This window comes from Brachyhypopomus gauderio, chromosome 7 (genome assembly GCF_052324685.1).
Source record: "Brachyhypopomus gauderio isolate BG-103 chromosome 7, BGAUD_0.2, whole genome shotgun sequence".
Lineage (NCBI taxonomy): Eukaryota > Metazoa > Chordata > Actinopteri > Gymnotiformes > Hypopomidae > Brachyhypopomus > Brachyhypopomus gauderio.
Genome location: NC_135217.1, coordinates 26,164,959 through 26,191,126, shown reverse-complemented (window position 1 = coordinate 26,191,126; position 26,168 = coordinate 26,164,959). Strand labels below are relative to the sequence as shown.

General features: G+C 45.9%; 2 protein-coding genes across 2 annotated transcripts in view; one reads left to right on the top strand and one right to left on the bottom strand.

The window, feature by feature from the left end:
- Nucleotides 1-8,243, bottom strand: part of jph1a (junctophilin 1a) — a 33,075-nt gene extending 24,832 nt beyond the window's left edge. The window contains exons 1-2 of the mRNA XM_077012865.1: nucleotides 7,502-8,243; nucleotides 5,758-6,553 (exon numbers count right to left, since the gene is read on the bottom strand). Of these exons, the coding sequence (XP_076868980.1) occupies nucleotides 5,758-6,553; nucleotides 7,502-7,880 (1,175 nt within the window). The 5' untranslated portion in view covers nucleotides 7,881-8,243. The remainder of the gene's footprint in view (nucleotides 1-5,757; nucleotides 6,554-7,501) is intronic.
- Nucleotides 8,244-9,638: 1,395 nt separating this feature from the next.
- Nucleotides 9,639-16,596, top strand: gdap1 (ganglioside induced differentiation associated protein 1). Its single transcript, XM_077012863.1, has 6 exons — nucleotides 9,639-9,806; nucleotides 10,269-10,461; nucleotides 11,089-11,262; nucleotides 11,526-11,620; nucleotides 14,604-14,718; nucleotides 15,849-16,596. Exons 1-6 carry the CDS (start codon nucleotides 9,639-9,641, stop codon nucleotides 16,199-16,201), a joined length of 1,098 nt encoding a protein of 365 aa, XP_076868978.1. The 3' UTR covers nucleotides 16,202-16,596.
- The last annotated feature ends 9,572 nt before the right edge of the window (nucleotides 16,597-26,168 follow it).

Here is a 26,168-nt window from a genome sequence, read left to right as displayed (position 1 = left end):
TCAAAAAACCATAATCATACGTGTAATAACTAAAATATGCATGTTGAAAATATTTGCATTCAAAATATAAACCATAAGAATATATAAGACGCAGCTCAAGGGTTTTTTTTCCTACAGCAAGTGTGTTCCCTTTAGATGACACGGTGGTAGCTCTACGGAGAGGAGCAGCAGGTGATAAACACACACACACACACACACCCTTTCAGCACACTGGCCAGATGATAGTTACACACACACCAAGCCCTGTTTCAACGACCACTGCGCTGTGTATTTCTGTCCAGCACTGATAAGCTGACTGCTGCCTTGCCTTATTTAGTCAGCCTCTGAGTGCTGACACACCACTGCATTTTAAACACACACATGCACAGAGAAAGAGAGAGAGAGAAGTAGAGTGAGAGTGGAGAGTGTGTGAGTGAGTGAGAGAGAAGGAGAGACAGTATGTGAAAGAGAAGGAGAGTGAGAGAGAAGGAGAGAAAGCTACCTGCTAATGGAAAATAAAGAGTGCAGTGTGGGGTACGCAGTCCCTTGTGTTTTATTTCATGAATGACTGAATTACATCAAAGGAAGAGAGAGAGAGAGAGAGACAGGGAAAGTGAGAGGGAAAGAGGGAGAGAGAGAGAAAGAGAGAGTGAAAGAGACAGAGCGAAAAAGAGGGAAAGAGAGGGAGAGAGAAAACGAAAGAGAGTGAGAGAGAGGTAAAGAGGGAGGGAGAGAGAAAGTGAAAGAGGCAAGACAGTGAAGAGACCTGAATGAAATAATCAGGCTGTCTACACAGTTCTCTCCATCACTTACTGATAACTGTGAGTCTCCTCAATCACCCACAATGCTCCAGTTGTCTCTATAAATGTTCTTGATGAAAATGTTCTGGTTGGTTTGTCTCTACCAAATCTCTCCTACTCATTGTGCTTGGGAGTCTATAATTCAAATTTCTAACAATCATTGCTAATTACTAATTAATACACACAGGAGAGCTGATTGTACAGAGTGAATTTTGCCTTATTATGTCATCAGAGGATCTGTGTTACTCAGCAGTTAACCAACAATACCTGTAAACCAGTCATAAAGTTGATATAATATCCATCTTTTCTTTTTACAGCATATCCTTAAACAGACTAGTACACTTCCACCACATCCAGAGCCAGTATGAGAGCTTTTTTTACATTTACGAATCATAAATGTAAAATATGTTTATGAAAATATAGTGGTAATATAGAACACTTTAAGCAGTAGTTTTAAGTGTCTATTACATTAAAGCAGACACTTACAATAAAATAAAATGGTTGTTTCATTAAATCTGCCTAGTACAATGCAATGTGTAATATATTTAACCAGTGTTGTGTTTCACCACACCTTTATTCACTTTACTGGTGAAATGTAGAGTGATGACATACCAAAATCCATCAAAATAGGCCAACTTTGTACTAACAAAATAAACAAAAACAAAAGAATTGATCATTTCTACTGTGCACATTAATTTAAAACATCAAAAGCTATGTACAGATGCAGTGTTTTGTTCACAAACTGTACAAAGCCATAAAGCTAGAGTTAATATAGTTATTAAGTCTCTAACTAAGGCATAGTTAGTTTTACTAATGCTGTAACAACCTCTATGGCACAGCTAGCTTTAATAATGCTATAACAGCCTCTATAGCACAGCTAGCTTTAATAATGTTATAACAGCATTGAAGGCACAACTAGCTTTAATAATGCTATAACAGCTTCTAAGGAACAGTTAGCTTTAATAGTGCTATTACAGCCTGTAAGGCACAGCTAGCTTTAATAACACACTAACGTTCTCTAACTAAGCTACACACTAGCTAGCTAGCTGTAATAATGTTATAATGTTTTCTAAGACACAGCTAGCTCACAGTTAGGTTAAATAATACTAAGCCTCTAAGGCACATCTAGCTTTAATAATGTTATGATGGCTTCTAAGGCACAGATAGCTTTAATAATGCTATGGCAGCCTCTAACTAAGGCACAGTTAGCTTTAATAATGCTATAACAGCCTCTAAGACACAGCTAGCTTTAATAATGTTATAGAAGCCTTCAAGGAACAGTTAGCTTTAATAAAGCCATAACAGCCTCTTAGACACATCCAGATTTAATAACTTTATTACTGTCTCTAACTAAGGCACAGCTAACTTTAACAATACTATAACTGCCTCTTAAGCACAGCCAGTTTAGTTACTTTATTACTGTCTCTAACTAAGGCACAGCTAGCTTTAATAATACTATAACAGCCTGTTAGGCACTGCCAGTTTTAATTACTTTATTACTGTCTCTAACTAAGGCACAGCTAACTTTAATAATACTATAACAGCCTCTTAGGCACAGCCAGTTTTAATAACTTTATGACTGTCTCTAACTAAGGCACAGCTAGCTTTAATAATACTATAACAGCCTCATAGACACAGCCAGTTTTAATTACTTTATTACTATCTCTAACTAAGGCACAGCTAGCTTTAATAATACTATAACAGCCTCATAGACACAGCCAGTTTTAATTACTTTATTATTATCTCTAACTAAGGCACAGCTAGCTTTAATAATACTAGAACAGCCTCTTAGGCACAGCCAGTTTAGTTACTTTATTACTGTCTCTAACTAAGGCACAGCTAGCTTTAATAATACTATAACAGCCTCTTAGGTACATCCAGTTTAGTTACTTTATTACTGTCTCAAAGGCACAGCTAGCTTTAATAATACTATAACAGCCTGTAGCTTCCTTGCAACGCAGCACACTGTTCAGCCCCACACCAGTACACTGTTCAACCCCACACCAGTACACTGTTCAGCCCCACCCACACCAGCACACTGTTCAAACCCACACCAGCACACTGTTCAGCCCCACACCAGTACACTGTTCAGCCCCACACCAGTACACTGTTCAGCCCCACACCAGTACACTGTTCAAACCCACACCAGCACACTGTTCAGCCCCACACCAGTACACTGTTCAGCCCCACACCAGTACACTGTTCAACCCCACACCAGCACACTGTTCAGCCCCACCCACACCAGCACACTGTTCAACCCCACACCAGCACACTGTTCAGCCCCACACCAGCACACTGTTCAACCCCACACAAGCACACTGTTCAGCCCCACACCAGCACACAGTTCGACCCCACACCAGCACACTTTCTGCTCATCTTCATTATGGCATTTGTGATGTGCTTTTAGCAAGTTCTTTGAAGATCGTTCATTTTGACGTTTTCAGAATATCTCACAAGCTGTCGGCTTTCAAATGAATTCAGTTTCATGTTTGGATCTTAATTTTTTTTTCCGTGTAGGTGCTCTTTGAATAACTAACGATTAATGGGAGAGATAAAGAGTGAGACGTAAACTGTGCAACCTAGGATACCTCGATCCTTTATTCTAGAATAATAAGAATAATAACGTCCATGTTTCATGATATGTCCCACTGTTAGGCAATATTTCAACTTAGAATAGAGCTCCCTCCTTTGGCTGTAAAGTACGAGAGACTGTACTGAGTTTGTTTGAAGGTTGTGATGACTACAATTGTTTAAAAGTTCTGGAGACTTTGCCTAAAACGTCTGAAGCCAACTGTGTTTATTTGAAGGTTTTGATGACTGTACTGTGTTTAGGAGACACGCTAACAAGGCCGTGTGATCTTACCCTGTACGCTCTCTCCTGCAGAACCCCAGCCAAACCTGTTAAAGGTACAGTAAAATGACTTTAATTTCATAGCCCCACTAAATTCTGTTCTGTAATTCTGACCCACTGCTGCGGTGGTGCTGGTGGTGGTGTAACTATAGAGGTGGAGGCTCTTGGAGAAATGCCAAGCGGTGTGTGGTTAACCTCTCAGGCCACAGGCACACACCTAACACACACGCACGGACAATTACACACACAGGCACGGACAATTACACACACGCATGGACAATTACACACACACACACACACACACACACACACACACACACACAGAAAAACACACTAGTAGCTCATACTGCTCTTTAGTTACACATGTCATTATTTCTGACAAAGTATAATTTAATGTGGTGTGTGATGTAATGTGAGCTTGCTGTGAGGAATGATATGACCCTGTTCATGTGTACAGCTGTTGTTTCAGATATCTGTACTGTGTCAACAGTCTAAACAGGATGGCTTACTGCTATTGACTGGCTGATTACCAGCACAAGCACAAGTCCTCAGAGGTACACATGCACACACATGTATGCACACACACACACACACACACACACACACACACACACACACACACACACACACCTTGCTGTGTGGTTGATGAATGTCCTGGCATCAACGAAAAGGACTCTTCAGCAGATCTAAGCTCCCTTTAATCAATGTGAAAGTGCTGTCTTCTCTGACATAAATCCTGAGATTTTACAACAGTACATATAAGTCCACACAAACCATAAGAGTATATGCACTCCATTACAATACTCGGGTGTAGAGTAGGTTCATGCTTTGTTTGGGTTTGGGTTACAGGTTTATGCTTTGTTTTGGGTTTTGGTCGCAGGCTTTAATGTTAGTACGTTAACTCTGCAGCTCAAGAGCGTTTTGAACATTCGGCTTTCACACCGTGTTGTTTCTATTTTATTGTTGTTTGAATCCTCCTCACAGCGCTAGCTGCTGTCCACCATCACAGACCACAGAGCTGCTAATGCCAACTGAGTGTGAGATCCTGAAAGGTTATCTTCCCCCAGGAGCCACGGGCGGCACGGCCGAGGAACATGCCCCCCCCCCCCCCCCCCCCCAAGCCTCTCTGGGAGATGACCTGTCCGTCTGCCTTCAGCTACTCTCCCTCCCTCTCTTTTTTTAAGTGAACGGGTCCATTAAGTTTGTATGACCAAACAACCTCAGCTAATTCACTAACTTCAGTGGTTCAGAGATGAAGGACCCATTTCTATAGAGACCCGGCAGAGTCTATTTACAGACTGCAGGACTGCAACATATGAGAAACTGATACACAGGCAGATCGGGTAGCAGGAACTGCAGGAAAACAACTGTGTGTTGCCCAGTAGCTGGAGGTGTTCTTCCTACATTCAAATCTTGTTAGTAGTTTTCCCAGAAATCCCCAAATCTGTTTTAGTTCATTTACTCCCATATTATGAACTGGGATAAGGTAAGGTAAGGCACTTTGTTTCTAATATGAGAAATAAATAATTGGTTTAATACAACATTTCATGTATAAGATAATCATTTAATGGGCTCTAAATAAAATGAACAAAAAAATCTTTGCATTAGTTGGGGAACACCGAGGCCCAGGATAACTTAAACCCATACTCTTCACGTCTATAACTGGAGTGAGATATATTACAGAGAACATGGCTTCTTCTCCTGCAGTCCTGGGCACTGGAAGCAGGATCATACTAGTCCACACAAGAAGAGCAAAATAATTCTCCGTGTATATTTGTATAATGGGCAAACACGCCTTTTCCCTGAAAGGAGAGCCAATCACCCAGTGAAACCAGTGAAAGGACAGCCAATCACCCAGTGAAACCAGTGAAAGGACAGCCAATCACTCAGTGAAACCAGTGAAAGGACAGCCAATCACTCAGTGAAACCAGTGAAAGGACAGCCAATCACCCAGTGAGGGTCTCCAACAGCCCTTTATAGATTTGAACGACATCTCTGGCCAAAGCAGCGATCCTGGATCTACTCGACCAATCAGAGCCTTTTTTCTGCCACTGCAGATGTTCACCACGTATCCATGGCAGCTTTAATCAACGAAAACAGACTTCTCTGAGGTCAGAGGTCACCTACCTCGACAGCGCTATCTCCACTTTCATCTTGGCGACGGCAGCAGCTCGCCGGCTGCTCTCCACGGCCTGCTCCACTTTCTCTTTGGTTTTGGGGCTTTTGAGGGGGATGAGCTGCTTCTTGATGCCCTTCACCAGCACGTTGTTCTTGTACTTGCCCTCCTCCCTGTGGCCGTCGGGGAACACGGTGCAGCCGTAGCCGTGGCGTTTGTTGTTAAGCCACTCCCCCTCGTACTTCATGCCGTTGGAGCGCTCGCTGACGCCGAAGCCGCTGCGCTTGTCGTTCTTCCACTCGCCCGTGTACGCCTCGGTGGTGGTGGCGTCCACGCTGTCCTGGGCCGCCGCTTCCTCGGCGACCGCGTCCTCGGCGACCGCGTCCTCGTCCCCGTAGCTCACCGTGGAGTTCGCGTCGCTGGAGCTGATGCGGCTCATGGCGGCGTCGCTCCGCGCCGAGCTCCTCTTGCTGGAGATGGAGGTCTTGGACTCGGACTTGCGCAACTGGCGGAGGCTCCCGAACAGCGAGCGTCTGCGGAACAGGCCCTTGCGTTTGCCCGGCCCCGCCCCCCCCGCCTCCCCGTCGCTGTGGAAGTTGAGGACGAAGCCCCCGCGGCCGCTGACCGGCGGCTCCGTCGGCGTGGCGACCGCGTCCTGCATCACGGCACCGTTGCTCTGGAGACTCCGTAGCGACGCCAGGGATGTGCGGAGTGGAGATCGGACCACGGTGGCCATTCCGTACGGAACACTCTGCCTCACGCCGTAACCATGGCGCATCCCCCCCAGCCACTGGCCCTGGTACGTGCCTTGGCGACACAAGAAAACATCAAAACACGACAATTATAACAAACCAAATCTTGCACACTTACTGTACATATTTTGGAAATTCACTGCACAGAATCTAGTTCAGCCTATAAACCCAGTTATTAATGTTAGCCATGGCTGGCACCAGTGCCTTACTTAAGGGGAACAGCAGGGCAGGGACAGCATCTCATTCTGGTTCTACATTCTGTGAACTTACATCATACTTACATCAGTGATAATTATTTGTTGATGAAAGTGTAACTATGTAAATGTGTGAATATGGTATTTTTTTATTATGAGTATGTGCTAGCCTGCAGCACTGACTGGCTACAGCGAGCACAAACATAACATATCAAGAAATTTACCAGAAAGTGTCCAGTGGTTTAAATTCACTTTAAACTATATTATTTTCATTTTAATTCACACATCTGTTTCCCTTATCCTTTTAAACTTTTTAAATAAATATATTGTTCTTCGTCCTGTAAGGTTTTTTAATTAGACCTGTGTATGATATGTGTTGCCAGCTCATTAGGCCTCCTGACGCGCGATGAAGCCACATTTGGGAAAATGTCCAGCATTGCGTAACGCCTGGACCATAAACCACGTAGAAGATGCTGTGACGTCTACGTGATCTTAAGTTTTGACGGTCTCGGTTCCCCGCAGCACCGGACCGGTGGCACTCGGTCGTGTTTATCGTGCCCGGACATCAGCACCGGTGTTGCCGTCATCCTTCTCTTTGAGGCCGGTCTCACCGGGACGCTCCTCTCCCTTTTCATCTCCCCAGATGGACTAAAACAATCCTGCACACGTATCATTGCATCTTGATCCCTGCACTTGTGGCCTTTATTATTATTTCAGAACCAAATGTTTCCTCCAGCCATGTAGACGTGGTGGGCGAGGTTACATTACGAAGTGGGTCGGTACATCAGGACGTTACCCGCTCTACTCACCCCCGTCCTCGTACGTTTCCACTCCGTACCCATCTTGAAGTCCATTACTCCAGGTTCCGTCGTATCGAGCAGGTGTGTTGTGGCTCTGCCGAACCCCGTATCGACCCTTAAAGCCGTGGCTCCACTCCCCGCGGTACATCCATTTCCCCTTCATCTCCACACCCAGCCCGTGTCGCTTGCCCTGGGACCAGTACCCCTGGTACGTGTTCCCACTGGGCCAGGTGTAGACCCCCACTATTTCGAAACCGTGGGACCAGGCGCCGGAGTATTCGCCTTGGCCTTTTGGTCCCGTGCAGATGCCGTGTCCGTGGGCTTTCCCGTCCTCCCAGCCGCCGCAATAAGTGCCTCCATCGTCGAAATCGAACCGTCCGCCCGTCATTCAGAACACGATGGACCCGGATCGGCTGTAAAGGGATACAAACCTCGTTTCCTCTCTGCGATCGTTTTTTTTTTCCCGGGAACTTTTGACAGCTGATGATCAAGACGCCGACGCGATCACTCTAGAAAAGACGCACCGACGCGGTTCCGATCGCCGGTGGCATCTCAGGTTCGGTTCTGCGGGAGCAAACGCGCGCGGTTCCGAGACTACGAACGGGGAGGAAGGACGAGCGCATCACCAGAGCCGAAACGCCGAAGCCCTCCAGGCGCTTCCCCACTCCCCCCGCACGCATTCGGTGTTCAGGGAGGGAGACAGAGGCGCACAACCGCCGAGCGCCACAGACGCGGCCGATATCACCGCACCACTACTGTGGACACTCCCACCGCCTCCACCCATTCATTGGTGGAGTAGCTACGCATCCACAAAGCTACGTCCATATGTGTTATTATAGCGCCCTTTACATTTTGGTGGTCTGCTGATTATGTTAGGAAAACGGGTCTTGTAAAAAGTCAACTGATTACAAAAAGTATTAAAGTGCGATATACTCTCAATTCAAGTTCTGGAAAGTACGCAAAGCTTACAGTTTAATGCAGATTGTAAAAGTTTACTCAAATGCGTTATTAAAACTTAAAACTACTCGACTGAATTGCCTTTAGTTCTTGTTGATAATTTTTTTTCTCGTCCTCTTAATCAAACTGATTGGATTTCGCACATAAAAACAGTCAGACGTGCTTGTGAAAATACGCAAGTGTATATTGACAATCTAGAACCTTACATAGCCTACTATATCGTGACAGCTTAGTAATAAAAACGTCGTTTACGTCGTAAAATGTAACTAATATTAGACAACCTTAAGGAATACGCTTCCTTGTGGCAGAAAATTCATTAGCTTTATTTTATTATCCTGCCATTTCCACATATGCCACTGTACTGGGTAACGTACATAGACAATAATATAGACATACTGGGCTATGTCGTTTTTAACGGCTCACCATTCCTATACAATGATTTGCGTTAAATGACGCAATATTGCGAAATTATTAAGTGCATTAACAAAACCGGATGTTTCCAAAAAAAAAAACAATAAAACAAATAAACAATTAAAAACGTAGACTTTATACTTTTCTTTATGGGCTTATTTGACAGTGTGCATGGCTGTAACCAAGAGAATATTGGTATAGTAGGCCTACTTCACAAAAGCAACAGTCTACAGTCGGAGTTGTGTCTGCGCAGGTGCAGCACATCAGATCGCCGTCATTCCAGAGTGGTATGTGGGATGAAAGTAAAGTGTGGGCTGAACCTGGTTTGCAGTCTGGGCAAAAAATATAGACCACGAATATGTGTCCTACCGTGTCATCTTGTAAGTACTTATCATAATTAACATTCGATAAATGTTTCTCGGTAGTACCTTACCACACATTGCGCAATCAGTTCAAGCGATCTAGGATATTTACGCCTTCTGACAGTTTGAGGAGTAATATAGTGACATCTACTGGTGGTGTAAAGAACGGCACCGGCGTAGTAAGGCCCTTGATTCCAACAGTACATTGTACATTGAAACAGTACATTTACCGCTGAAATATAGGATTAAGCTTTCGATTTTTCTCACGAAAACAGAATTGGGGTAAGGAGTAAAGGAAAATACAATAATGAAAAACAGCGATTCGTCACTTCGTTGCAGTTATAATGAATCGGTTTTATTGCAGATGTTCATCTCGGCCGCTAGGGTGTGCTCGTTCCCCTTTACTGACAGTTAAAATGGCGACAGACGCCAGCAATGAATCGCAAGAGGAGAAGGAAATTCTTCTTAAAAACGATGCAGCTCAAGAGATGTTACAAGACAGCGGGGCAGCTATAGAGAACACGAAAAAGAAAGAGTCCAAACTGGTTCTGTATCACTGGACCCAGTCGTTCAGTTCGCAGAAGGTAAACGGTTGTAACATCAGCACCGCTGCCTTGGACAGCGCAAGGCTGTCGATGATGTAGTGGTAGCGTAAGATGGTGCAAAGATGTCTCTGTACGATTGATTTAGCTTTGTTGTTAACGATATTTGCATTGTCACAGTCATACAGATTTAATATTGACTTTGGAGTTAGTAATTCACCTACAGGGAGACGTTCATTGTTGGTTTGACACTACATCGCGTTGTAAACATAGATAACGACGTCTTTTTACTGGACACAAGCGAAGGTTACCTGTGCAAAAACGTCAGAATGCTTCACTCTAAACCACCTTTTAAGGAGATATATAAATTCCCACCGCATACCGAACCTTGCGCGCAGTAACCTTGTGGCCGATGGCTTCTTGGCCCGACAACCAATGATACGAGTTGCCTGTCTTCTGATAAATTCAGATTCTGTAAGCGTTACCGTTGTTTTGTTTGTATAGGTGAGACTGGCTATAGCTGAGAAGGGTTTGCAGTGTGAGCAGTATGACGTGAGTTTGCCCCTGAGCGAACACAACGAGCCCTGGTTCATGCGCCTCAACCCCGCAGGCGAGGTACCCGTGCTCGTCCACAGAGACAAAGTCATTTGCGACCCCACCCAGATCTTGGACTACTTGGAGCAGACCTTTCAGGATGGTAAAGACATTAGAAAGAAACTTTTCACGATGCATGTCCTAAATACTTTACGCAATGTCTTCGGTGCCTCTATATTGCGAGGAATTGTTTGTCCCTGATCTGTTAGCCCATTTCTAGAGCAGATAATAGAGATTCAAACATGAGCTCAAAGTTTTCCATAAGGATGGTTGAATGTTTTGCTGTATAACTTGAAGTAATGTCCTCTGTCCTAGATGTGTATTTATTCGTGAAATTAGCAGCTGGATGAAAGTTGGACCAACCGATGTTTTGCGTATTTTAAATGAACTCAATATCCGAGTTTATTTTAAAAGGCTGCGTAGATACATTGACTTCTCTTTACTTTCCTTTGTTACTTGTACATAAACGCATATAGTGTGTTTTGTTTTTCTTTTCATTCATTACAGTTGGGATGTTTCTTTTAATTGACTTCCTGTTGACAGTGTGTGTTTGAATTGCTGTGTCGAGTTCAGCATGTTTTCACACTGGGATATGAGGACACGTGGTGAGGACAGACGCCTCTTCACTGACACTGGTCTTCATTACGTCTAGCATATTTCACCAGTGTCAGTCTGATAGTTGGACCTACGTGTCTGATTGGTCTGATTGGCTCAGTCTTCTCTTCATCAGAGGGCACCCCCAAGCTCCTCCCAGAGGTGGAGAGTAAATACTACCACAGAGTCCAGCACTACAGGGAGCTCCTGGACTCTCTGCCCGTGGACGCTTACACGCACGGCTGCATCCTCCACCCCGAGATCACCGTGGACTCTCACGTCCCAGCGTACGCCACCACCCGCATCCGTGGTGAGACACCGCCTCCACCCTAGCTCTGGTCCAGGGTCAGAGGTCATACGTTAACAATTGCTGCATAATCTAACTTAATCAATGAAGCTGAACTGATTTTTTACTTTCTTTGTTGATTAGCGAGAAAAGTAATTTTGCACATTTTGTTCACGTCATGAACCAAAACATACACCAGAAATGTGTGATGATGGCTTGATGATTGTGGTTTTATTAATATGACTGTAGACATGACAAGCCTGACTGTAATTATGTCCCTGTCACAGCACAGATTGGCAATACAGAGTCAGAGCTAAAGAAGCTGGCGGAGGATTACCCTGAGCTCAAAGATGCTTACATAGCGAAACAGAGGCGTCTAAAAGTGAGTTCTAACAACCCCTCCCTTACGCCCTGGTCCATGACTCCTCCCATACGCCCTGGTCCATGACTCCTCCCATACGCCCTGGTCCATGACCCCTCCCATACGCCCTGGTCCATGACTCCTCCCATACGCCCTGGTCCATGACTCCTCCCATACGCCCTGGTCCATGACCCCTCCCATACGCCCTGGTCCATGACCCCTCCCATACGCCCTGCTCCATGATTCCTCCCATACGTCCTGGTCCATGACTCCTCCCATACGCCCTGGTCCATGACCCCTCCCATACGTCCTGGTCCATGACTCCTCCCATACGCCCTGGTCCATGACTCCTCCCATACGCCCTGGTACATGACTCCTCCCATACGCCCTGGTCCATGACTCCTCCCATACGCCCTGGTCCATGACTCCTCCCATATGCCCTGGTTCATGACTCCTCCCATACGCCCTGGTCCATGACTCCTCCCCTACGACCTGGTCCATGACTCCTCCCATACGTCCTGGTCCATGACTCCTCCCATACGTTCTGGTCCATGACTCCTCCCCTACGTCCTGGTCCATGACTCCTCCCATACGTTCTGGTCCATGACCCCTCCCCTACGCCCTGGTCCATGACCCCTCCCATACGCCCTGGTCCATGACCCCTCCCTTATGCCCTGGTCCATGACTCCTCCCATACGCCCTGGTCCATGACTCCTCCCATACGCCCTGGTCCATGACCCCTCCCATACGCCCTGGTCCATGACTCCTCCCATACGCCCTGGTCCATGACTCCTCCCATACGCCCTGGTCCATGATTCCTCCCATACGCCCTGGTCCATGACTCCTCCCATACGCCCTGGTCCATGACTCCTCCCATATGCCCTGGTCCATGACCCCTCCCCTATGCCCTGGTCCATGACTCCTCCCCTACGACCTGGTCCTTGACCCCTCCCATACGCCCTGGTCCATGACCCCTCCCTTATGCCCTGGTCCATGACTCCTCCCATATGCCCTGGTCCTTGACTCCTCCCATACGCCCTGGTCCATGACCCCTCCCCTATGCCCTGGTCCATGACTCCTCCCCTACGACCTGGTCCTTGACCCCTCCCATACGCCCTGGTCCATGACCCCTCCCTTATGCCCTGGTCCATGACTCCTCCCCTACACCCTGGTCCATGACTCCTCCCATACGCCCTGGTCCATGACCCCTCCCCTACGACCTGGTCCTTGACTCCTCCCATACGCCCTGGTCCATGACTCCTCCCATACGCCCTGGTCCATGACTCCTCCCATACGCCCTGGTCCATGACTCCTCCCATACGCCCTGGTCCATGACCCCTCCCATACGTCCTGGTCCATGACCCCTCCCCTACGCCCTGGTCCATGACCCCTCCCCTACGCCCTGGTCCATGACCCCTCCCCTACGCCCTGGTCCATGACTCCTCCCCTACGCCCTGGTCCATGACTCCTCCCCTACGCCCTGGTCCATGACTCCTCCCCTACGCCCTGGTCCATGACTCCTCCCATACGCCCTGGTCCATGACCCCTCCCATACGTCCTGGTCCATGACTCCTCCCCTACGCCCTGGTCCATGACTCCTCTCATACGCCCTGGTCCATGACCCCTCCCATACGTCCTGGTCCATGACCCCTCCCATACGCCCTGGTCTATTACCCCTCCCCTACGCCCTGGTCCATGACTCCTCCCATACGCCCTGGTCCATGACCCCTCCCATACGTCCTGGTCCATGACCCCTCCCCTACGCCCTGGTCCATGACCCCTCCCCTACGCCCTGGTCCATGACCCCTCCCCTACGCCCTGGTCCATGACTCCTCCCCTACGCCCTGGTCCATGACTCCTCCCCTACGCCCTGGTCCATGACTCCTCCCCTACGCCCTGGTCCATGACTCCTCCCATACGCCCTGGTCCATGACCCCTCCCATACGTCCTGGTCCATGACTCCTCCCCTACGCCCTGGTCCATGACTCCTCTCATACGCCCTGGTCCATGACCCCTCCCATACGTCCTGGTCCATGACCCCTCCCATACGCCCTGGTCTATTACCCCTCCCCTACGCCCTGGTCCATGACTCCTCCCATACGCCCTGGTCCATGACTCCTCCCATACGCCCTGGTCCATGACCCCTCCCATACGCCCTGGTCCATGACTCCTCCCATACGTCCTGTTCCATGACCCCTCCCATACGCCCTGGTCCATGACTCCTCCCCTACGACCTGGTCCTTGACCCCTCCCATATGCCCTGGTCCATGACTCCTCCCATACACCTTGGTCCATGACCTCTCCCTTATGCCCTGGTCCTTGGCCCCTCCCCTACACCCTGGTCCATGACTCCTCCCCTACACCCTGGTCCATGACTCCTCCCCTACACCCTGGTCCATGACTCCTCCCCTACACCCTGGTCCATGACTCCTCCCCTACACCCTGGTCCATGACTCCTCCCCTACACCCTGGTCCATGACTCCTCCCCACACCTGCGTCTTGTTCTTCCACTTAATCAGTGTGTCTACAGTACATTGACCCATTTGTTGAGGCTGTTACATGTGGGTTATTGTTTGACACATGTAAGCGAGTGTCTGTGAAATTCTCGTCATGGTTGTCGCGTTGCTGCTGTTTTGATTTAACACTATGGTTGTGAGAGTCACGCATCCATCCTGCACTTTCCACAGTCTCTCTCCACACCAGTGTCACATAAGTCCTGCTGCAGTGAACACATCTCCCTTACATTCTTCACAGGACTGGCTCTCCCAAGCCAAACTACTAGCTTAAAAAAACAACTGCTGTTTCCTTCGGGATTAATAGAGGTCTTGTCTTGTTTTATAATCCCAAACAAGATACTGTCAACCAGTCAACCAGAGCCGGAACCTGGAGCACCGGTTGAAGAGTCACATTTGCATCCGTTCACTTGTGTTGTATCTTTTCATTTCATTATGGCGGAATAGCTAGTTCTCTGTAAACGAATGTTGTTTTCTCTTAACATGCTCAGACAAAGCTGTTTGACCATGATAATGTAAAGTACCTGAAAAAGATTCTGGATGAGCTCGAAAACGTCATGGATCAGGTGGAGACAGAGCTGCAGAGGAGGGCGGAGGAGACGCCAGGTGAACATCCACCCTCAACACCATCCACAACATCCACCCTCAACACCATCTATCTGAAACAGCCACCCTCAACACCATCCACAACATCCACCCTCAACACCATCTATCTGAAACAGCCACCCTCAACACCATCCACAACATCTACCCTCAACACCATCTATCTGAAACAGCCACCCTCAACACCATCCACAACATCCACCCTCAACACCATCTATCTGAAACAGCCACCCTCAACACCATCCACAACATCCACCCTCAACACCATCCACAACATCCACCCTCAACACCATCTATCTGAAACAGCCACCCTCAACACCATCCACAACATCCACCCTCAACACCATCTATCTGAAACAGCCACCCTCAACACCATCCACAACATCCATCCTCAACACCATCTATCTGAAACAGCCACCCTCAACACCATCCACAACATCCACCCTCAACACCATCTATCTGAAACAGCCACCCTCAACACCATCCACAACATCCACCCTCAACACCATCTATCTGCAACATCCACCCTCAACACCATCTATCTGAAACAGCCACCCTCAACACCATCTATCTGAAACAGCCACCCTCAACACCATCCACAACATCCACCCTCAACACCATCTATCTGAAACAGCCACCCTCAACACCATCCACAACATCCACCCTCAACACCATCCACAACATCCACCCTCAACACCATCTATCTGAAACAGCCACCCTCAACACCATCCACAACATCCACCCTCAACACCATCTATCTGAAACAGCCACCCTCAACACCGTCCACAACATCCACCCTCAACACTATCTATCTGCAATAGCCACCCTCAACGCCATCCACAGCATCCAACCTCAACACCATATTCCAATATATCGCCTGAATCCCTGATTCACTGACTCCTTGATTCCATGACTCTCTGACTCCTGATTCATTGATTCCATGACCCTCTGACTCCTGATTTATTGATTCCATGACTCTGACTCCTGATTCATTGATTCCATGACTCTGACTCCTGATTCATTGATTCCATAACTCTCTGACTCCTGATTCATTGATTTCATAACTCTCTGACTCCTGATTAATTGATTCCATGACTCTCTGACTCCATTGTTCTGTCTTTCTCACCTCATAGATGAGGGAGGTCAGCCATCTTGGCTCTGTGGCGGGTTCTTCAGCATAGCCGACGTCTCTCTGGCCGTCACCCTCCACCGGCTCAAGTTCTTGGGCCTGTCTCGTCGTTACTGGGGCAACGGGGCCCGAATGAACCTGGAGGCATACTACGAGCGCGTCCTGGAGCGACCCACATTTCGCAGGGTGCTCGGCAACGTCAACAACATTCTCATATCCGCCGTGTTGCCCGCTGCCTTCCGAGTGGCCAGGAAGAGGGCGCCGTCCTTCATCGGCGTGGCCATGTTGACCGGACTGCTGGGCGGGGCCTCATATCTGGCTTTTCTCTATTTCAAAAAGCGCCTGCTTGCGTCCTGAACAGCCTCACTCAGGCTTCTGATTACCCAGCAGCCTCAGTCTTTCAACAGCAAGCCTATGCATATAGTTGTATATCGCATTTAAAAAAAGCATCTTTCTGTCTTGTGTAAGCATGTGTTTTTGATACAAGGCAAAACGGAACAGCAGAACGGTGTACAACAGGAGAAAAGTGTAAAAAGCCGTGTGATTTCTCTTGAACAACAATGTTTGGGGAACACCCTCTGTCACTTCTACTTCATGTGTTGTGTTAATTAAAGACACATCTTGCTCTTTGTCCTGTTGTTGTTGTTTCCATGGTGTGACCTTGTATTTACATATCACATGATGTATTTACATATCACATGAACAGTATGCTAAAAATTTAAATTCATTTCTTTAATTAGGTAGCATTCTACAAATGATCATTTTTAGGCTTATTTCTTCATTTAAGCATACATTCTATATATTCAACTATACGTTAAATACAGTACGTTGAGAGATGTAGGAGGAGATGTTGCCCCTCACTGGCGAGCCAGATGGTGTCTCCTCTCAGAGACACTTTTAGCCTTATTGCTAGTATGAAATAAACACTTCGTATTACGTTTCATTTGTCTCTTTCATCTGGTCCCCAGAAGCGTGCAGACTGTGTATGGTTCGTCTGACATTGTCAGATTAAAGCTGAAATTATGAATGATGGTTTCTGGATGCTGGAAACCAGAGCTACAGAAATCTCACCACATATTTACATACTATAAACAAACCCACAGCATCACAGGCAGAATGTGGACTGTGTTTATAAATAACACAGTCGCCTGCTGACTTATTATATACGAATTTACATTTATGATATATACGTGAAGGCATACATTTCTTACGTTGCTTCCAAAGCTGGAGAAATACTGTCTACATCTACTACAGTTCAGTGCAGTTACTACCTGGAATACAGTTTAATGGTCTTTGTTATCCTGATGGCCACTAGGTGGCAGTAAGTTCATATTCCTTTTAAACCTCCACTGGTCGGCAGATCCATCTATACTGTGCACTTCTTCCATTAGAATGATGTTTGGTGTGGACTGAAACACAGAGGTGTGTGCAGGTCAAGCCCATGTGCCTAGCGTAGGTGACCTGCAGGCGGGACCAGTGACCTGTGACCAGCGTGACTGTGCTCAGCTGAGTGGAACCGACTGGTTTGCTCCGCCATTGTTTAAAATTCAGCAGGTGTTTGCAGTAATTGGACATGACGTTCATCCTCATTTAGACCGCATTCTTTCCATTACAGTCCATCCAGAATCCGAATAATTTCATTATAGCCGTCACCAATCCAACAAATTCAACGGCGTTGTGCAACCATACAGAGAGAAGCTTCTGCAGTAAATCTTTAAGATCCTGTTGCAGACGTTGAACCCTAGACTAAAGAAAAACAGTGAGAGAGACCCAGAGTGCAGTGGGGACGGATGCTCCTCTGAATGCCTGCACACGCGGTTCTACTGGGTAGGAAAGTTTCTGGTTTTCACACAGGCCAGCTGTCACTTCGCTAATAACTCAAACGCAAGAAAAGAAATGATCGAAAAATTATAGAATTATAGATCAATTATAGAAAATTATAGAATAATTGTTACACATTCTTCAGTTTTCTGTGCAGAGAATGATTTGGAATAAGTGTGAGACATAAGCACATTTTCTTCAATCAAGAGTATTTTGGTCTTTATTATTTCTGGCCACCAACCGTTTTATCTGCTGTTAGCAATTTAAAGAGTTTGTTACCAAAAACCAAATAGTGGCATAGATACTAAAAGTAGGACACAAACTCTCTGGGTTGTGCCCTGTTTGGGAACCTCTCTCTCTCGAGCTGGCCTGGAGCCATTTTGCTGATGCAGTCCGCTTGTTAGAAGCAGTGCCCAGTTCCAAGTGTGTACTCATGAACTGGGTTCATCTCAGCAGCTTCTGAGCCTGGATATCCAGGACCACGTCGTGAATGTCACAACAGACCTGGCTTGTTTGAATAAATTTCACATGATAAAACATATTGCTCACACAATATTTGTAATAATTCCGCTTTTAAAATAACCTTACTTTTGAGAAAGCCTTCTTCTAGACTGAGCTGTATTTACACAAGAGGGAGAGAGAGAGAGAGAGAGAGAGAGAGAGAGAGAGAGAGAGGGGAGATTAAGAGAGAGACTGCATAAGAAGAGAGACCAGTAGGTGTCTTTAAGCATACCGTACATGTATTATGTGCCTTCACATTTTACTAATAAAGCACACAGTGGATAACATGGTGTTAATTTCAGCACAAACACATGACCTCAGGATGCCTTCTACTGATTTGACGACCAGTGACCCAGATTGTAACCCAGATTGTGACCCAGAGGTTGCTGCCTCTGTCCTTCTCACTCTGTCCACATTGGGTCATTACAGTGGAAAATAGATGGTCCCATAATACCCAGGCAGCTGTGTTATTTCTGCTAGAAAGGTTCTCTAGAAAGGTTCTCTATGAAGGTTCTCTAGGATTTGAGTACCACTTAGATCAGCAGAAATGAGGCAAGCAGGTGTCCGATGCAGCCTGGGAGAGAGAGAGAGAGAAAGAGAGAGAAAAAGAGAGAAAAGGGGGTGGGGAGCTCTGGCCTGTAGAGAAAGGTAAATATCATCCCCCACAATTCCAAGTGGAGTGGCAGCTGCCCCAGTTCGGTAGTTTGGCAGTGGTTGGGTTTCATGGAAACTTCCAGGGGGGATTTTTCACAGACTAAATGCATGCAGAATGAAAGAGCAGATAGTGGGAGAGGGAGAGAGAGAAGGAGATAGAGAGTTAGAGAGAGAGAGGCAGCAACATCATACACATTCTTGATCACTTGTCATCGTTGCAGTAAAAGGTCGCTTGAGGTCATGTGTTTGTGCTGAAATTCAGTCCATGTTATACATCATGTGCTTTATTATTGAAATGTGACAAGAGACAAAAAAAGAGAATCTTGTTCTTTTCACATTTTTACTTGTGCGTGAGGTCAAGGTCAGTCCACTTTCTTCTGTATATTAATGGTCCATGTCTGTGAAACTGCATGTTTCGGAGAGGTCCAGACCACAGATGTTAAGAGAGACATGTTAACGTCTCACCATGGCCCATGGGGGTGAATGTAAATGTAGGTAGAATACAGGAAGCACTCCCGTCTCATGACTTCCTGTATTAGTCTCTGACTCGTTTCCAGTAATCTCACCCGCCGAAACCCATCATTGACCCAGAAACTGGGCCGTTCACCCGTCCTCCTACGTCATCTACCATAAGGACGCCATAGCAGTCCAATGGGGGGAGAATATAAATGTTTTTTTGTAGTTTTTGTCCTGCTTCCTGAGGCCACACAGCCCCCCGGGCTCAAGCAGAGAGAAAGGTTCTCTTAAACAAACCGGCCCCATCTAAAGCCGTTCGGAGAAACAGGGACCTTTCTCCCAGAAACACTTTCAGGCTGTATTTTACGATATTTGCTGTTTAGACTGATAAAAAAGTGTTAAATCCCTCCAGCACAATTGCATAATTTATAATGAAATTTGAGCATGTGCTATTTGAATGTTCTTATGTTATTTGAATATGCTATTTGAACGTTAATGTGCTTTTGAATGTGCATGTGCTATATGAATGTGCTATTTAAATATTCATGTATCTGAATGTTTGTGTGTTCTATGACTGTTCATGTGCTATTTGAATACCACTGTGTTATTTGAATACCCATGTGTTATTTGACTACCCCTGTGCTTTTTGAATCTTTATGTTATTTGAATGTTCATGTGTTATTTGAATGTTCACATGCTACTCTAATGCTTCAGCATAAAAACAAATGTCAATAGCAGCAAGCAACATGAAGAGACTTTCAGCCAAGGGCTACTAATGGAACAGGACTGTCAGTTTGTCCTGATTAGGATTTGGATAGAATCCGTCAAGTGTTCAGTATAGAGGGTCTAATACCAATGTAGTGAAATCAATCCCTATTTGGGAGACACAGGTATAACTCAGGGATAACACAGGGATAGCACAGGGATAACACAGGGATAGCACAGGGATAGCACTGGGATAGCACAGGGATAGCACAGGGATAGCACAGGGATAACACAGGGATAGCACTGGGATAACACAGGGATAACACAGGGATAGCACTGGGATAACACAGGGATAGCACAGGGATAACACAGGGATAGCACTGGGATAGCACAGGGATAACACAGGGATAGCACTGGGATAACACAGGGATAACACAGGGATAGCACAGGGATAACACAGGGATAGCACTGGGATAACACAGGGATAACACAGGGATAGCACTGGGATAACACAGGGATAACACAGGGATAACACAGGGACAGCACAGGGATAACACAGGGATAGCACAGGGAAAACACAGGGATAGCACTGGGATAACACAGGGATAACACACAGATAAAATACAGGGATAACACAGGGATAGCACAGGGATAACACAGGGATAGCATAGGGATAACACAGGGATAACACAGGGATAGCACAGGGATAACACAGGGATAACACAGGGATAAAACAGGGATAGCACAGGGATAACACAGGGATAGCACAAGGATAACACAGGGATAGCACAGGGATAGCACACAGATAAAATACAGGGATCGTAGTTCTCCTTCTGCTGGGTCTCCACCACACCCATAGTTCTTCTAACTGTGAAGGTGTATCCGCAGTCCCCTGGCTTCTCTCTCCCCAGCAGCTGTCCTCCCTGAGGACGCTCTCTGATGTGGACATTTCCCCGGCTGGGGCTGCAGCTCTCCTGTCTCCTCATGTCCCCTCTCACCAGTCTGAGAATACGCATGTGTTTGCTGCACAAACATGGCAAAGGTGTCAGTGTCCAAGTGCTTTGATCTACACAGGCTGAAGGCAGGCGAGGATCCCGAGCCCAACCTACGTATGTGGGTCCTCCCGCAACACCTGCCAAGATCTGTCAAAGATGGTTTATTCCACCTGATATAAAGGGCAGATGATATAAAGAGTCCAAAGTCTCATGTTTGTTTTTTATTTCTTTCATCTGAGATAAAATACTAAGTTATAATATGTTTTTTTGTCCACATAAATGACAAAGGAGTTGTGCAGTTTTCCAGGCATCAGCATGTGGGTGAGTGTCCCAACCGTCAGCTCAGGACTGAGGAGGAGAGTGCAGGCTGTGTGCAAGCAGACCATGGATATACTGTGTGCAGACCATGTGCAGACCATGTGCAGACTGTGTCCAGCCCGTGTGCAGACTCTGTGCAGCCCGTGTGCAGACCGCGTGCAGACCACGTGCAGACCGTGTACAGACTGTGTGCAGACCGTGTGCAGACCGTGTGCAGACCATGTGCAGACTGTGTGCAGACCGTGTGCAGACTGCGTGCAGACCGTGTGCAGACTGTGTACAGACCATGTGCAGACTGTGTGCAGACCGTGTGCAGACTGTACACACCGTGTGCAGCCTGTGTGCAGACCGTGTGCAGCCCGTGTGCAGCCCTTGTGCAGCCCATGTACAGACTGTGTGCAGACTGTGTACACACCGTGTGCAGCCTGTGTGCAGACCGTGTGCAGCCCGTGTACAGACTGTGTTCAGACTGTGTGCAGACCGTGTACAGACTGTGTGCAGACTGTGTGCTGTTAGAGCTGTTCAGCTGGAGGGAAGTGTAAACAATCACAGGTTCCTCAGTCACATCACACAGATCCATGTTCATATGAAGCTGAATGTATCTTCAACATGGTGTGCACAAGCTGACACATCCTAGTCCAGACATACAGAGGTCAAAGGTCACTTTATAACGTGGTACAGACAGGATTCTCTTCCCTGAGAAGGCACACATGAGACACAACCCATGTTTTTTTCCATGGACTCGCAGTACATTGAAAGGTGTGCTTATCCAGCAAGTAGATCCATCACCATGGCATCCTGGGAAAATAGATGACTGACAGTAAGTTGCTATCATAAACCAATAAATCTCAGTGCTATAAAAACACGCATTTCACATGCAGTTCAAAGAGTCGAACTGTGGTGTCACCCAGAATCCAGCTGTCCACATACACTGCGGGGTGAGAATCTGTGAATCGCACCTCCAGACAAAATAATGAGGCGAATTAAACACACAACCCTAAAACTAAAGAAACAATTCACGGACTCCTGCACCAAGCAGCACAGCCAGGAACCTCACCATGACCTGACAGTTTCGCTAGAGTAATGAGTGAGTAAAATATCTAGACATCTTCCTTGAAAGAGTATCAGCACCTTCGGAATCTACTGTCTACAACTGTCTCCTCACTACACCAGCTTCAGTCCATATACACACATATGAAAATATGAATGTGGATACAATGTTCACAATTCCCAAAGTTCATATACATTACATACATATATATTAAGACAAAAAACAAAGGTTAGATGTACTGTTGTGCTGTACATTTCTCTTGATTCTTGGCTTGATTCTGTTGAATATTTGAGCTGCATTTCTTTAAGCTCAAATATTTGAGCTGCTGATTTATTTGTTAATCACTGATGTTGGTTCTGCATGAGGGGCCATTAGTCTTTAAGACAGAGCTAGTTGAGGTACTGTCCAAAGATAACAGCCACGCTTGTTTGGCTATGCTGATGCCGTGCTCTTGTCTGGGTGTTGTGTTTGGCGAGAGATCCACACTGGCTCTCCTGGGTATCTCTTAACAAACCCCTGTCAGTCCAAAACAAGGCTGACGATCAACTGCTGTCTACTGTTCAAAAGTGATCCATAGATCTAGACTGATCCACTTGCTCTCTTCTTATTAAATACTTTTACATCATCACATATTTTAATTAATTTTTTAAGTAATTACGATGCCTCAGCATAAGTATACGTCAGCCACCCCCCCAACCCTACCTCTTTACATGAGTGTGTGCTGCTGGGTCCAGGTGCACTGGGCAGGGTTTCATTGTTCTGGGTGAGCTGGGCTCAGTTGTCACCTTGTCATTGTTCATCTGGACATGATTTGATTCCTGTCCAGGCTCACTTAAGTGGTTCTTTAAATATCTACACATCTTGAGAGGTTCCTTAAATACCTACACATCTTCAGAGGTTCTTTAAATATCTATACATCTTCAGAGATCAAAGACACATTCCAGTACTTGTCATGGGTCAAACTCTGAAACTTCACAGCTCTGTGTCAAAGATTCCATCAGTGTCCTAAACCAAGGTGAAAATTCTGGCATGACTCATTTGTTGTCATGAGAAGGACCTATTTCATATTTATTAAGAAAATCATTGTAATCTTTATTAAATGTAATACATCTCTTAGGGAGGATTTAAACAAATAATTAATTATCATTAATAAAGTAATTATATTTCTATTTACATATGCATATTTCAAATTTTCATAGTTGTTTCAAATCTTGAACAAAAAGCCCCATCAGATTTGCTGAAGCCTTTTAAAAGCTTTTTTTCCTCTTTCATCCCATGTGCACCAACAGCCAATCAGGAGCAGACGGCCCCAGCAGTTCCCACACTGGTTGTGTGTATCAGCTGACACATCAATATGCCCCTAGTTTTCATTCTGCCCAGTCATGCCTGCAGGGGGCGCCACCAGCTGGGTGAGATCCTATTATGCTTGTGTTTATAGAGGGCAAGCTGGAAGGCCTGAACCATTATAAAAAGCTGAAAGCGTTTCCTCAGAGCCAGTTAATGTGACTTAACATCTATTCACTGTAGCATGTGGACATTAAATAAGAATCCATTAAATAAATGAGTATTATTGACGCAAAGTATTCAAAAAGGAAAACAATCTTGTGTTACGGGGTTCTGACTCTCTGCCTTTGGTTATTTACAGTTGCAGGTGTTTCCACAGCTGAATGTGCCCCACTATACTGAACATTTCACTTCCCACCACTTAAATTCATACTTTATTAGAGATCTCTGCAATGTACCCAGAGTCTGTGGTCTCTTTATTAGGTACACTGATCTTTAAGGAGCACTTTACAAGTGTACAATTACAGACCCATAACCTTTAGCTAGACTAATTACAATTACAGACATGTAACCCCTGACCTGTAGACTGATCTTGTAGGTGTACAATTACAGACCTATAACATTTAGCAAGACTGATCTTGCAGGTACACAGTTACAGACTTTTGAAATACACTATGTGCCAGCAAGCAGTACCTTACGCACAGTGAACTACCTCCATTGCAACACTTAACCTGCCCACAGATGGGACTCATATAGATTCTTACAAGGCAGAAATTTCTAAGGGCAAGACTTGACATTGTAACCAGGGCTCTCAAGTTTTGGATTCATGTCAGAGTGTGAGAGTTGTTGACGGGGGGTGGCGAAAGTTAATTGTTGAGCGGGGGGGGGTGGCGAACGTGAGTTGTTGAGCGGGGTGGGGGTTTGTATATCGCGATTGATCGCCAGTGGAGGGCGACATATGGATCGGAGGTAAATAAACTAGATTTTTTTTTCTCGCCGTGTGAAATCGGAAGTGTGGCGTGTGAGCGTGTGAAGACGGTCAAATGCGTGTGTCACACGCTCAATGCGTGAGACTTGAGAGCCCTGATTATAACTGCTAAGACTTTTTTTAATTTTGTAGCTAAACACCCAGAACCTTGTGTCAAGAACATGGTCTATGATGTCATGGAAAGTGACACATGGGTCATTAATCAACAAAACACTTTAATTAGTTTTCAAAGGGCCTTCCATTCATGCGTGGTGATATCAGTTACCCTGACAAAAAGAGCTTTCTCTGACAGCAACCGTGCTGAGGATTATTCAGATAACTTATTCTGGCAACAGCTAAGAGTTGGACTAGATGTTCAACACCCACACTGGTCCACATTGGAGAATGTCCTCCAGTGTGCTGTTGAGAAGAGCCACACCTAGCTGAGTCAGGTTACTGGGATGTAGGTGGGCTGTTGCTCTTCCTTATGCTAATGTATTAATTCCACATGTTCCTGGACACCATTTCACTTCCTGCTGTTTCAGCAGGATCTGTGTGCAGGCTCTGCAAGTGGACCATGTGGATCTGTGTGAATGTGTGTGGATCTGTGTGAATCTCTGCTGACACTGGACTCCAGACTCTGGGTAGCTGTGTTCATAGAAACAGTGCTCATATACCATAGAAGAATGGGGTGGGTCCACCATTGACTTTATCAGTGAGAGTGGACGTACAGGAGCTGTGAGATTAGTCTCCATGTGAACAGTGCTATCTGTAGGTCATTCCCCACTAATACAGCAATGAAAGTGATTATGGGTTATCACTAACGATTGCAAACCACACACTTTGCAGTGAAGGCATAAACAGCTTCTGACAGACATCTACGCTCTTTTCTTCCAGTTATTTGGCCCAGGAAGGGTACAACACCATATGCACAATAGGGTCGTTTAATCATCCAATTTATCAAATAGCCAATATTTGTGTACAGACTGTAAATTGTAAGACTTGTTGCAGATGGTTGATAATGATGAAAGCATGACAACGTGAGTGTATCTGAACAAACGTATTGCTCAACTACAAACCTAGAAGCTAAAGTGTTTAAAATAATGCACAAATCTTTCCTTTTGGGCTTGTTCGGCTGTGAGCTGTGAGTTGAATCATCTATCAAGTGACTATATCCACTCTACTGCATCTTGGATTTCATCACAACATTAGCAATTTGTATCAAAATACAAACCAGCGTAAGAGCACCCTGACTCTACACAGTACCTTGACGTACTACATCACTTCTCTGAGTTATTACCAAACAAATAATATCAGGTGAGAATGCGAAGCACTTTCAGTGCAAATCTTCCAAAGTGAAATGCCAAAAAGCAATATTTTTCTCATTCTTAGGATGTGATTACAGTAATAAAATAAAAGTCTTCTGTAACTGAATCCTGAACTGTTTGGTTTTTGGCCCTGTTGTTGAGAACATGTCCAGATAGCACCGCTTTCAGCACTTCTGACACTTCAGCAACCGCTACAAAAAACAAGCTGATGTAAAATGTCATCATCAGTCTGAGTCTGCTCAGG